The 14,843-nt window shown below is 46.9% G+C and overlaps 1 protein-coding gene across 1 annotated transcript in view; it reads right to left on the bottom strand.

The window, feature by feature from the left end:
- Positions 1–315: 315 nt before the first annotated feature.
- LOC144674598 (tonsoku-like protein) overlaps positions 316–14,843 on the bottom strand; it is a 94,795-nt gene continuing 80,267 nt past the window's right edge. The window contains exons 19-21 of the mRNA XM_078535875.1: positions 7,992–8,065; positions 5,946–6,079; positions 316–3,817 (exon numbers count right to left, since the gene is read on the bottom strand). Coding sequence (XP_078392001.1) covers positions 3,747–3,817; positions 5,946–6,079; positions 7,992–8,065 — 279 coding nt within the window. The 3' untranslated portion in view covers positions 316–3,746. The remainder of the gene's footprint in view (positions 3,818–5,945; positions 6,080–7,991; positions 8,066–14,843) is intronic.

The following is a 14,843-nucleotide window of genomic DNA, read 5'->3' as shown; positions in this document are numbered from 1 at the left end:
AGGGCACTTAAGAGTCAACCACATTGCTGTGGGTCTGGAGTCACACGGTAGATTTCCTTCCCTAAAGGGCATTAGTGAACCAGATGGGTTTTTATGACAATCGACAATGGTTTCACAGTCATTCCAGGTTTTTATTAAGTATGCCGCAGTGGGATTTGAACACGGGTCCCAGAGCATTATCCTGGGTCTGTGTGTGTGTGTGTGTGTGTTTGTGTGAGTGAGTGTGTGTGTGTTTGCACACTTCTTTATGTACACATTTGTGTACACATATGTGTGATGTAGAGGATAGGCAATTTGAAACTTTAGACAACAGGCTTTACTGGTGACTTTAGCTCTTTATTTAAAAACATGCACACAGGTGCCATTTATAAATTCTGATAAAAACTATGCAATATAACAAAACTAATAGAACATGTCTGGATGAAAAGGACCATTCGCCATGTAACTTTTAATGTCTGTAAAATGGACAAGCAATGAATATTGAAATTATCTGGGACTTGTAAGTTCTGTGTTGAATCATCCCTTCCAGGTGAATTATATATGGAGTGTGAAACAAATGTCAGTCTTTAACATTTCGATCAGAATACTCTTGCAGTGTAGGAAATGCTTCAACTAATTTGTACATAGGAAAATTGCACAAACCACATGTGACAATATTGGGGAGAGGTGGCGTAGTGGGAATCTCACTGGCCAGTGCAGCACTCCCTCAGCACTGACCCTCTGACAGTGCGGCACTCCCTCAGTACTGACCCTCTGACAGTGCGGCACTGCCTCAGCACTGACCCTCTGACAGTGCAGCACTCCCTCAGTACTGACCCTCTGACAGTGCGGCGCTCCCTCAGTACTGACCCTCTGACAGTGCGGCACTCCCTCAGTACTGACCCTCTGACCAGTGCAGCGCTCCCTCAGTACTGACCCTCTGACAGTGCGGCACTCCCTCAGTACTCAAAGGAGTGTTTGGGCCAGTGATAGGTGGAGATAACCAAAAGATGTCACAGACAAAAGGACAAAGAGGTGTTGAAGGTGGTGATATTATCTAAGGAATGTGCTAATTAAGGGTAGAAAGCAGGACAAGCAAGGTACAGATAGCCCTAGTGGGGGTGGGGTGAAGGAATCGAAATAGGCTAAAAGGTAGAGATAAAACAATGGATGGAAATACATTTAAAAATAATGGAAATAGGTGGGGAAAGAAAAATCTATATTAATTATTGGAAAAAAAAGGAGGGGATCGGAAAGGGGGTGGGGTTGGAGGAGAGAGTTCACGATTTAAAATTGTTGAATTCAATATTCAGTCCGGAAGGCTGTAAAGTGCCTAGTCGGAAGATGAGGTGCTGTTCCTCCAGTTTGCGTTGAGCTTCACTGGAACAATGCAGCAAGCCAAGGATGGACATGTGGGCATGAGAGCAGGGTGGAGTGTTGAAATGGCAAGCGACAGGGAGGTTTGGGTCATGCTTGCGGACAGACCGAAGGTGTTCTGCAAAGCGGTCGCCCAGTCTGCGTTTAGTCTCTCCAATGTCGAGGATACAAACAAGTTCAACAGGTAATAGGGAAGGCAAATGGAATGTTGGCCTTTATTTCAAAGGGAATGGAGTATAAAGAAAGGGAAGTCTTGCTAAAACTATACAAGGCACTAGTTAGGCCACACCTAGAATACTGTGAACAGTTTTGGTCCCCTTATCTAAGGAAAGATATACTGGCATTGGAGGCAGTCCAGAGAAGGTTCACTAGGTTGATCCTGGGTATGGAGGGATTTTATGAGGAGAGGTTGAGTAGGTTGGGCCTGTACTCATTGGAGTTTAGAAGAATAAGAGGTGACCTTATTGAAACATACAAGATTCTTAGGGGGCTTGACAGGTTAGATGCTGAGAGTTTGTTTTCCCTTGTGGGAGAGTCTAGGACCAGAGGACATAATCTCAGAGTAAGTGGTCACCCATTTAAGACCGAGATGAGGAGGAATTTCTTCTCTCAGAGGGTAGTCAATCTGTGGAATTCTTTACTGCAGAGGGCTGTAGAGGCTGGGTCATTAAGTATGTTCAAGACTGAGATAGACAGATTTTTAATCAGTAAGGGAATCAAGGGTTATGGAGAAAAGGCAGGAAAGTGGAATTAAGGATTATCAGATCAGCCATGATCTCATTGAATGGCAGAGCAGACTTGATGGGCTGAATGGCCTACTTCTGCTCCTACATCTTATGGTCTTATGGAAAGCAGTGAGAAAGTTGGTACTTGGCAGGATGGCGGAGAGTAAGTATTTTACTGGGAGGTGAGAGGAATGGAACAAGGTGAAAGGATCAGAGGAGGGAAAGTGCCAGAGGAATAGGGGTTCAAGCCAAGGTGTGGTCTCGTGATAAGCCCTATACCACAAACGGGACAGTCTTGACGGGGCAAGTGGTGAAAGGTACAGACAGGCAGGGAAGGTGTCATCACCCCTCAGCCAGGTTTCTGTCAGGGTCATGATGTCAATACAATCCTTCACAATAAGGTAATGGGTGACAAGAGCTTCATTCACAGTGAACAGACACTTGGTGGGAGATACCAAGTGAGGAGAGCTGATCCACAGGCAGAATGCACAGGGTCAGCACCAAGAGAGGTGAGTTAGACAGGAAGGAGATTAGCAAGATGAAGACAATGTTTTTTTCTTTATTCTTTCTAGGATGTGGGCGTTGCTGGCAAGCCTGGCATTTGTTGACCTCCCCTAATTGCCCCTGAACTGAGTGTCTCGTTTGGCCATTTTGGAGGGAAATATCCTTCAGCAGATACACTGGTTAGAAACTTGGTCAGACAGAGAGTAGGATCAGACAGTTGGGGTTGCTGCTCATGAAGTAGTGACAAGTTCCTCACTAAGCCCTTTGGAAGACGCCAACAGAGACACTGTAGACTTATCTAAGGAGGAGTCAAGGCTGGGAACACAGCCAGAGAGTCGGAAGGTTCAGCAGTAATAAATAGATGGGCTCCCAATGGGAGTGTCAGCTAGGATTTTGCGTTCCAGACACTAGAGTGAAGATTGAACCCATGATCTTTTGATTCAGTAATGAGAGCACCACTACGGAACCACAGCCAATGACACCGAGATGCTACAGCCAGCCCCAGCGCCCCTGGGTTTAGTCAGACGATAGACAGCCTGAGCTTCCTCAGTGATCACTGTCTGTAGGACAATGGCTGTGCACACTGGGTGAGAACAGGGTAAGATTTCAAGAACAACCCCTCTCCAGTTGGCACTCATGGTCTGGATGGAGACTGCGGCATCGGGAGGGCAGCCAGTGCTCAGGGATCCCTTCTCCACTGGAAAAGGGCGGAGGTGAGGAGGATTAACAGCAGAACCATACTACAGGTGGGCAGAGAGGGCAGTGGTGGTCACCCTTGACCCATCAGACCCTTTAAATACACAGAGACGTTTTGTTCTCTTGACCTCTGCACGTTAATTCTCTCTAGATGTCATGATAAGTCAAACTAGGTGGAAATGTAAGAGAGTACAGAGGGAAGGCGGGTGAGCAGAGTTAAGATGCAGATCTGCTATCGTCTAGCTGGTTGGTGAAACAGGCTCGAGGGGCTGAAGGGCCTCCTCCTGCTCCTGTGACACCTTTTAAGTCCGGGAGTCGCGAATGGATTGTGGAGTAAAATGTCAACCCTCCTTCCTGATGATTAAATGATTCCACGTTAGTCCCGGTTTCTGGCCATCCTGCTGGCGTTACATTCTGGAGAGTTCTTCGGAATTCGACGCTTTTCCTGTCCTATTCCATCGGGACTCACAGACGCAGATCTCCCAAGTTCCACCTCGCAGTCTCAGGTTCGATATTGTTATGATGTACAGAGCAGCCTGTAACATATATAAAGTCAGTCACTCTCGCTATAGCTCTCTCAACCCCTACTCTCCCTCCTTTTCCTCTCTCTCTGCTCCCTTCCACACTAACTCCATGCAATTCTTTCCCCCTTTTCTCTCTTTCCTCTGTCTCTAGCTGTCCACCTCTACGCTGTCTCTCTCTTTTCCCTCGCCCCTCTCGTTCCTCTCTCTCCACCCTTCCTCTCTGCTCCCCCCACTCCACATTCTCCCCCCACTCTCCTCTTCCTGCTCTCCGCCCCATCTCTCTCTACCTTTTTCTATTCGTCTCTATTCAGCCCCTAAATAAAGTCAACTGAACACTGGCTCCAAAACCACAGCTGCAAATGGAGGTAAACTCTTAAAGATTAAGAGGTTTGACATGAAAATCCTGAGTTGCTATAGTTTTTCAAACATAAATCAATCTCGATTGGCAGTTGGTTTATAGACCTCACTTGGTGATTTGTTTAATCTCTGACAAGAACTCTTATCCTTGCCTTCTGGAAACGCTTCACAAAAACCCTTTGAAAACATTCAACCTCTTCTCCCCACAGGCGTTCCCCACACAAGCCCAATGGAGTTAGACTGCCAATCAACGCCAGGGTTGGGATGTGTGTCCAGCTCAACTGGGCAGTGTGGCCCCGGGTGGCACCAAGACCAGTCAATGTGTCTCAGCCGGCGTCAAGACCGGTTTCCAAAGCAACCAGAGCCTAACCCATCACCCAAACCAGCCCCTCCAACTCTCTGCAGCCTCTCTGCAGCCTGAGCATCTTTTTTAAAGATGTATTCTTTCAAGGAATTGGGGCATTGCTGGCAAGTTTATTGCCCACCCCTAATTGCCCCTTGAGAAGGTGGTGGTGAGCTGCCTTCTTGAACCGCTGCAGTCCATGTGGTGTAGGTACACCCACAGTGCTGTTAGGGAGGGAGTTCCAGGATTTTGACCCAGCGACAGTGAAGGAACGGCCGATATATTTCCAAGTCAGGACGGTGAGTGACTTGGAGGGGAACTTCCAGGTGGTGGTGTCCCCATCTATCTGCTGCCCTTGTCCTTCTAGATGGTAGTGGTCGTGGGTTTGGAAGGTGCTGCCTAAGGAGCCTTGGTGAATTCCTGCTCTGCACCTGATGGAGAAGCCTCATGGAGGAATCAAACTCCTCTTGCTTTACCTCCCTTCCCTTATTGTGACAAGAAAGATCATGTCATTTTAATCTTAGCTGCATTTTTGAGAATTCCTGCATTTTCACAGACCTCTTTAGGCTTGATTTTACCAAGAGTCCCCAGTTTTAGAGTTGAGGAAGCTACAGGTATATGGGGAGGTGGTGGTATGGTCACTGGGAAGGTATTCCGGAGACCCAGGGTAATGCCCTGGGTTCGAATCCTGCCAGGGCAGATGGTGGAGTTTGAATTCAATAAAAATTCAAAGAAAAGAAAAATCTGGAATTAAGAGTCTGATGATGACCATGAAACCATTGTCGATTGTTGTAAAAACCCACCTGGTTCACTAACGTCCTTTAGGGAAGGAAATCTGTCGTCCTTACCTGGTCTGGCCTACATGTGGTTCACTCTTAAATGCCCTCTGAACAAGGGCAATTAGGGACAGGCATAAAATGCTGGCCCAGCCAGCGATGCCCACATCCCGTGAATGAATTTTAAAAAGGTATATGCCACTGCCTATGTCTCACCGGCAGCCCAGAGGATTGCTATGGAGACAGGAATTCTTGCCTGGTTTGGCACTAATCCCCTGGGCAGTGTGGAAACCTTCATACACTACTCAAAATGGGCAGGATTTCCCCAAAGATATTCTAGGCTCTGCTTGCAGCCCTTTGAGAATGACACAGCAGCGGTAGGAGAGGGAGCGACACCATCCCCTTCACTTCTGAATGTGTTTGGAACAAAGAAAATGAATACATTTTAATTTTAATCTGGTACCAATCAGTTTGTCACTTTCCAATTGGCTCAGGAAGTCGAGGGCGGGCATGTCAGGTGACCAATGGCCGGGATGGGAGGTCATGTGAGGGAACCTCCAGAGTTACATCCAGTCAGGGTTAGGCGCCCTCAGCCTGCCTGGCACCCATCCCTTCTCTTGATTTAAAACTGCCCGAGACTAACGGACTGGCACTGCCCACTGACCTGTTAAATCAAGGACTTCCATCCAAGAATCCCTCTCGGCAAGTGCTGTCAGAAGCATCTCCAGCCCACTGGAACTGATTCCTGAGTTCTCCGACAGGTCAAGGGACATCAGCGATGGGGCTGAGGCCAAACACCTACAGGGAGAGAGGGGGATACGCGCCGTGAGTTCCTCGGTTCAGCTCAGTCCCTGGACATCCAACAACCTGTGTGGGTAGGAATATTTCCCTTCCTCGCCGGGTGACGGGATGACCACACGAGCTGCCGCGTACGGTTCCAAGGATGTGGGTTTCTCCCCGAGATAGTGAACAACATCCCGGGTAGATCCAGCAACACCCAATATCAACAACAACGACAACAACTTGTATTTTTCTAGCAGCTGTTAAAACGCCCCTTGAGCCACTTCACAGAAAGGGTTAGCAAGGAAAGTTGGCCAGAGAGGAGATATTTGGACAAGTGGACAAAAACTGTGGGAGCTTGCTACCATCAAAATGGCCCCGGCCTTTTCCACAGGACAACAGTTATTATCTTTCAAAAGTACTTCATTGGCTATAGAAAGAACCCAATCATTGACAAAGAAAATTCCCTGAGAATGATAGGGGACTGAGAGACCCCAGTCAGGGTACAGATATCTACCTGAGAGAGAGAGGGGACTGAGAAATACCAGTCAGTGTACAGATATCTCCCTGAGTGAGAGGGGACTGAGATACACCAGTCAGTGTACAGATATCTCCCTGAGAGAGGGGACTGAGAGACACCAGTCAGTGTACAGATATCTCCCTGAGAGTGAGAGAGGGACTGAGAGACACCAGTCAGTGTACAGATATCGCCCTGAGAGAGAGGGGACTGAGAGACACCAGTCAGTGTACAGATATCTCCCAGGGAGAGAGGGGACAGAGAGACACCAGTCAGTGTACAGATATCTCCCTGAGAGAGAGAGGGACTGAGAGACACCAGTCTGTACAGATATCTCCCTGAGTGAGAGGGGACTGAGCGACACCAGTCAGTGTGCAGATATCTCCCTGAGAGAGAGGGGACTGAGAGACACTAGTCAGTGTACAGATATCTCCCTGAGAGAGAGAGGGGACTGAGAGACACCAGTCAGTGTACAGATATCTCCCTGAGAGAGAAGACTGAGAGACACCAGTCAGTGTACAGATTTCTCCCTGAGAGAGAGGGGACTGAGAGACACCAGTCAGTGTACAGATATCTCCCTGAGAGAGAGGGGACTGAGAGACCCCAGTCAGTGTACAGATATCTCCCTGAGAGAGAGAGGGGACTGAGAGACACCAGTCAGTGTGCAGATATCTCCTTGAGAGAGAGAGAGAGGGGACTGAGAGACACCAGTCAGTGTGCAGATATCTCCCTGAGAGAGAGAGAGGGGACTGAGAGACACCAGTCAGTGTGCAGATATCTCCCTGAGAGAGAGGGACTGAGAGACACCAGTCAGTGTACAGATATCTCCCTGAGTAAGAGGGGACTGAGAGACACCAGTCAGTGTACAGATATCTCCCTGAGAGAGAGAGAGGGACTGAGAGACACCAGTCAGTGTACAGATATCTCCCTGAGAGAGAGGGGACTGAGAGACACCAGTCAGTGTACAGATATCTCCCAGGGAGAGAGGGGACAGAGAGACACCAGTCAGTGTACAGATATCTCCCTGAGAGAGAGGGGACTGAGAGACACCAGTCAGTGTACAGATATCTCCCTGAGAGAGAGGGGACTGAGAGACACCAGTCAGTGTGCAGATATCTCCCTGAGAGAGAGGGGACTGAGAGACACCAGTCAGTGTGTAGATATCTCCCTGAGAGAGAGGGGACTGAGAGACACCAGTCAGTGTACAGATATCTCCCTGAGAGAGAGGGGGACTGAGAGACCTCAGTCAGTGTACAGGTATCTCGCTGGACAGTGTGGGAGTACAGGATGATATAGTCTGTCAGTATGGTTGTTTGGGTCAGTGCAAAAGTGCATGAAGGAAATGGCTTCACTGTTAGAGCAATTTTACAAAAATGCACTTATGCCAAATTAATGACGATCAATAGGATTTACCTGGCAAAGTCTCCGATCGAATCATCTGTCAATGAGTTTCTGGAAAGATTAAGATGAGTCAAAACGCAGCCATCCTGGATCATAGGAAAACATTTTAGGGTTACTAAAACATTGAACATCTGAATTAGGAGCAGGAGGAGGCCACTCGGCCCCTCGAGCCTGCTCTGCCATTCAATAAGATCATGGCTGATCTGACTGTAACCTCAACCCCACATTCCTGCCTACCCCCGATAACATTTCACCCCCGCCGCCATTTATCAAGAATCTACCTAGCTCTGCCTTAAAAATATTCAAAGACTCTGCTTCCACTGAAAGACTCACTACCGTCCGAGAGAAAACATTTCTCATCTCTGTCCTAAATGAGAGCCCCCTTATTTTTAAACAGTGACCTCTAGTTCTAGATTCTCCCACAAGAGGAAACATCCTCTCCACATCCACCCTGTCCAGACCCCTCAGGATCTTAAAGGTTTCGATCGAGTCACCTCTTACTCTTCTAAATTCCAGTGGATACAAGCCTAACCTGTCCAGCCTTTCCTCATAAGACAATCCACCCATTCCAGGTATTAGTCTGGTAAACCTTCTCTGAACTGCTTCCAACGCATTTACATCTTTCTTTAAATAAGGAGACCAGTACTGTACACAATACTCCAGATGTGGTCTCACCAGTGCCCTGTACAACTGAAGCATAACCTCCCTCCTGTTGTAATAAATTCCCCTCACAATAAATGATAATGTTCTATTAGATTTCCTAATTACCTGCTGTACCTGCATACTAACCTTTTGTGATTCATGCTCTAGGACACCCAGATCCCTCTGAATCTCAGAGCTCTGCAATCTCTCACCATTTAGATAATAAGCTTCTTTTCCATTCTTCCTGCCAAAATGGACAATTTCACACTTGCCCACATTATACTCCATTTGCCAGAACTTTGCTCACTCACTTAACCTATCTAAATCTCTTTGTAGCCTCCTTATATCCTCTTCACAATTTACTTTCCTACCTATCTTTGTATTGTAAGACCATAAGACATAGGAGCAGAAGTAGCCCATTCGGCCCATCGAGTCTGCTCTGCCATTCAATGAGATCGTGGATGATCTGATAATCCTCAACTCCACTTTCCTGCCTTTTCCCCATAACCCTTGATTCCCTTACTGATTAAAAATCTATCTCAGCCTTGAATATACTTAACAACCCAGCCTCTACAGCCCTCTGCAGTAAATGCCAGTATATCTTTCCTTAGATAAGGGAGCCAAAACTGTTCACAATATTCTAGGTGTGGTCTAACTAGTGCCTTGTATAGTTTTAGCAAGATGTCCCTATTTTTATACTCCATTCCCTTTGAAATAAAGGCCAACATTCCATTTGCCTTCCCTATTACCTGTTGAACTTGTATGTTAGCTTTTTGGGATTCATGCACATTTAGTATTTTTGGAATGCTATTAGTGTTTTCTACTGTGAGGAGTGAAGCAAAGTATTTATTCAACTCCTCTGCCATTTCCTGGTTCCCCATTATTATTTCCCCAGCCTCATTCTGTAAGGGGCCTATGTTCACTTTGGTCTCTCTCTTCCTTTTTATATATTTAAAGAAGCTATTACTGTCTGTTTTTATATTATTTTGCCGGTTTATCCTCAAAGTTTATTTTCTCCCTCTTTATTTATTTTTGGTCATCTTTTGTTGGTTTTTAAAACTTTCCCAATTCTCTGACTTACCATTAATCTTTACCACATTGTATGTTTTTTCTTTCAATTTGATATTGTCCTTAACTTCCTTGGTTAACTATGGCTGGTTTATCCCCTTCCTAGAATCCTCCTTTCTCACTGGGATAAATCTTTGTTGTGAGTCGTGAACTATTTTCTTAAACGTCTACCATTGTTCATCAACCATCTTTTCTGCTAAACTCCTTTCCCAGTCCACTCCAGCCAACTCTGCCCTCATTCCATTGTAATGACCCTTATTTAAGTTTAGCACAGTTGTTTCCAACCCAAGTTTCTCTCACTTACACTGAATGTTAAATTATACCATGTTATGGTCACTGTTTCCTTGGGGATCCTTTATTCTGAGATCGTTTATTAAACCTGCCTCATTACGCATTACCAGATCCAAAATAGCCTGACCCCTGGTTGGATTCACAACACATTGTTCTAAGAAACTGTTCCGAATGCACTATGAGTTCTTGCTTGTGTCTACCTCTGCCAACTTGATTCTCTTTCCTGCAGTATAGCTACTGTTACGGGGCCTATAGACTACTCTCATCAATGTCTTCTTCCCTTTGTTATTTCTTATCTCCACCCAGATGGATTCTACATTTTCCAATCCAAGATCATTTCTTGCGATCGTACTTGTTCCATCTCATACTAACAAAGCTACCCCACCACCCTTTCCTTCCAGTGTGTCTTTCACAAAGTCACATACCCCTGAATATTTAGTTCCCAGTTTTGTTCTCCTTGTAACCATGTCTCTGTAATGGCTATAAGATCATACCCATAAACCCCTATTTGTGCCGTTAATTCATTTATTTTGTTCTGAATACTAAGAGCATTTAAGTAAAGAGCCATTAATTTTGCCTTTTAACCATTTTTTTCCCCCTTTGACCCTATTTGTTTCTGTTTTTTATGTTTGTACACTCTGTCCCTTCCTGTCACACTCTGAGTTTAATTACCTAAATAGCTGCTCTGCAATGCTGCCATGTCCTTTTGCTTTGTGAGCCTACGTATCCCCTCTCCAGAACCCTCTCCCCCTCTATTTAGTTTAAAGCCCTCTCTACAGCCCTAGTTATTCGATTCACCAGGACACTGGTTCAAGTGAAGCCCGGCCACCGGAACAGCTCCCTTCTACCCCAGTACTGGTGCCGGTGCCCCATGAACTGAAACCCATTCCTCCCACAACAATCTTACACACATGTAACTTCTTGACATAATTTACCCTAAGCCAGTTTTCCTGTGGCTCAGGTTGCAATCCTGAGATTATTACCTTGGAGGTTCTGCTTTTTAATTTAGCGCCTAACTGTTCACATTCTTTCAGCAGAGCCTCCTTTCTAGTCCTATCAATGTTGTTGGTACCAACATGGACAAAGACAACTGGATCCCTCCCCTCCCATTCCAAGTCCCTCTCCAGCCCTGAGGAGATGTCCTTAACCCTGGCACCGGGCAGGCAACACAGCCTTCGGGACTCCCGCTCACGGCTGCAGAGAACAGTATCTATCCCCCTAATTATACTGTCCCCTCCCACTACCACATTCCTATTTCCTCCCCCACTTGAATGTCTCCCTGTACCAGGGTGCTGTGGTCAGTTTGCTCATCCTCCCTGCAGTCCCCACTCTCATCCACACAGCTCGCAAGAACCTCTTACCTGTTGGGGAATTGTAGGAGCCTCGGCTCCTCAAACGCTACCCCCTGGATCCCCAAACCTGCCTCACCTACAGTCACCCCCTCCTGTCCCTGATCACTGACCAAATTTGAATTACCTAACCTGAGGGGTGAGGCAACTCCTAGAGCAAAGTGTCCAGGTAACCTTCCCCCTCCCTGATGTGGCGCAATGTCTGCAGCTTGGACTCCAGCTCCTTAACTGGGGATCCGAAGTTTCTCAAGCTGCAAACACTTACTACAGATGTGTTCACTCTGGATCACCCTGATGTCCAGCAGCTCCCACATGCTGCAGCAGCAACACATCACCTATCCTGTAAAATGTCCGCAAATTTAGCCACCATTCCTTCAGCTCCTTCATCCAAGTCATTTATATAAATTGTAAAAATTTGAGGCCCAGCGCTGATCCCTGTGGCACTCCACTCTTCACATCCTGCCAACCAGAAAATGGCCCATATATGCCAAGTCTCTGTTTCCTGTTAGCTGGCCAATCTTCTATCCTTGCCAATATGTTACCTTCTACACCATGAGCTTTTACTTTCTGCCATAATCTTTGATGTGGCACTTTATCAAATGCCTTCTGGAAATCTAAGTACAGTACATCTACCAGTTCCCCTTTATCCACAGCACACGTGACTCCTTCAAAAAACCCCAATAAATTGGTTAAACATGATTTCCCTTTTACAAAAGCACGAAAATCTCCCACCACTGAGGAGATTGGACAACGAGAATCAAAAGACAAAAAATGCGGATTTACTGAACTCTCTCCGGCCTCCCCTCCAGCACCCTGCACCAGGAGAGCCTGAACCCCTTGGTGGGTTGGGCTGGGACGTTAGCGTTCCTGCCAGTTGCCATGGTAATCATCCAGTGACCGATGATGATGGTGCCAGTCTGTGCAATGGATGGGGCAATGCACACTATAGGATGTCAATGGCCTGGTAACAGCTAGAGAGACGCAACATGACCCTGACTGTCTGGTGACTGAACCTCTGTCTCCAGTGGATTCTACCTGGTAACTGTACCCCTGCCTCCGGTGGATTCTACCTGGTAACTGTACCTGTGTCTCGAGTGAATTCTACTGGGTAAACTCTACCTCTGTCTCCGGTGGATTCTACCTGGTAACTGTACCTGTGTCTCCAGTGGATTCTACCTGGTAACTGTACCTGTGTCTCCAGTGGATTCTACCTGGTAACTGTACCTGTGTCTCCAGTGGATTCTACCTGGTAACTGTACCTGTGTCTCCAGTGGATTCTACCTGGTAACTGTACCTGTGTCTCCAGTGGATTCTACCTGGTAACTGTACCTCTGTCTCCAGTGGATTCTACCTGGTAAACTGTACCTCTGTCTCCAGTGGATTCTACCTGGTAACTCTGCCTGTGTCTCCAGTGGATTCTACTCAGTAAACTCCATCTCTGTCTCCAGTGGATTCTACCTGGTAACTGTACACCTGTCTCCAGTGGATTCTACCTGGTAACTCTACCTCCGTCTCCAGTGAAATCTACCTGGTAACTGTACCTCTGTCTCCAGTGGATTCTACTGGGTAACTCTACCTCTGTCTCCAGTGGATTCTACTGCGTAACTCTACCTCTGTCTCCAGTGGATTCTACTGCGTAACTCTACCTCGTCTCCAGTGGATTCTACCTGGTAACTCTACCTCCGTCTCCAGTGGAGCTCTACCCTGTAGCTGTATCTCTGTCTCCAGTGGATTCTACCTGGTAACTGTATCTCTGTCTCCAGTGGAACTCTACCCTGTAGCTGTATCTCTGTTTCCAGTGGATTCTACCTGGTAACTGTACCTCTGTCTCCAGTGGAACTCTACCCTGTAGCTGTATCTCTGTTTCCAGTGGATTCTACCTGGTAACTGTACCTCTGTCTCCAGTGGAACTCTACCCTGTAGCTGTATCTCTGTCTCCAGTGGATTCTACCTGGTAACTGTATCTCCGTCTCCAGTGGATTCTACCTGGTAACTGCATCTCTGTCACTGTGGATTCTACCCAATAACTGTAGCTCTGTCTGCAGTGGATTCTACCCAGTAAATCTCCCTCTGTCTCCACTGGATTCCACCCTGTAACTGTACCTCTCTCTCCAGTAGATTCAACCCGGTAACTGTAGTTCTGTCTCCAGTGGATTCTACCTGATAACTCCACCTCTGTTTCCAGTGGAACTCTACCCTGTAGCTGTATCTCTGTTTCCAGTGGATTCTACCTGGTAACTGTACCTCTGTCTCCAGTGGAACTCTACCCTGTAGCTGTATCTCTGTTTCCAGTGGATTCTACCTGGTAACTGTACCTCTGTCTCCAGTGGAACTCTACCCTGTAGCTGTATCTCTGTCTCCAGTGGATTCTACCTGGTAACTGTATCTCTGTCTCTAGTGGATTCTACCTGGTAACTGTAGCTCTGTTTCCAGTGGATTCTACCTGGTAACTGTAGCTCTGTCTCCAGTGGAACTCTACCCTTTGCTGTATCTCTGTTTCCAGTGGATTCTACCTGGTAACTGTACCTCTGTCTCCAGTGGAACTCTATCCTGTAGCTGTATATCTGTCTCCAGTGGATTCTACCTGGTAACTGTATCTCTGTCTCCAGTGGATTCTACCTGGTAACTGTACCTCTGTCTCCAGTGGAACTCTACCCTGTAGCTGTATCTCCGTCTCCAGTGGATTTTACCAGGTAACTGTATCTCTGTCTCCAGTGGAACTCTACCCTGTAGCTGTATCTCTGTCTCCAGTGGATTTTACCAGGTAACTGTACCTCTGTCCTCAGGGGATTTTAGCCGTGGTGTGAGCTTGGCTGGCTAGACCAGTATTTACTGCCCCTCCCTAATTGCCCTGAGGAGGTGCTGGTGATCTGCCTTCTTGAGCCGCTGGAGAAGTCCGCTAAGACGCAACCACATTGGTATGGGATTGGAGTCACATATTAGGTGGGATCAGGCGCTCATGAATGAAATGGATTTTCACCACAATCCGGCAGCTAACTTCAAACTGATCCCCACTTTTATTATAACTGGAGTCCAACTGCCGATGGTGATTGTACCTTGCCTGGATTCAGGCCTCAGGCTTACTTGGCCGACCAATTACACAATTGGCACCCAGAGAATCACCAATAGAGGCGGAGATCACCCCTCACCCTTTCTGTTCAGATCCATTCCAGATGTGGAAGGTCCTGCAGCTGGGAGCTACCCTGTGACTTCCTCAGATGTTCCCAAGTGACTTTACTGCATCCTCTGCTCATGATTTTGTTTTTGTAATTCACTCACGCAGTGTGGCTTTTGATGGAACGTCTAGCTCTTGCCCATCCCGAAAATTAATTAATGGGACTGAAAGTTGACAAATCCCCTGGACCTAATGATTTTTTTATTATTCATTCACGGGATGTGGGTGTCGCTGGGTGGGGGCATTTATTGCCCATCCCTAATTGCCCTTGAGAAGGTGGGGGTGAGCTGCCTTCTTGAACCGCTGCAGTCCATGTGGTGTAGGTACACCCACAGTGCT

Source organism: Cetorhinus maximus, chromosome 3 (genome assembly GCF_964194155.1).
Source record: "Cetorhinus maximus chromosome 3, sCetMax3.hap1.1, whole genome shotgun sequence".
NCBI classification, from domain to species: domain Eukaryota; kingdom Metazoa; phylum Chordata; class Chondrichthyes; order Lamniformes; family Cetorhinidae; genus Cetorhinus; species Cetorhinus maximus.
This window is presented reverse-complemented; position numbering and strand designations above follow the sequence as displayed.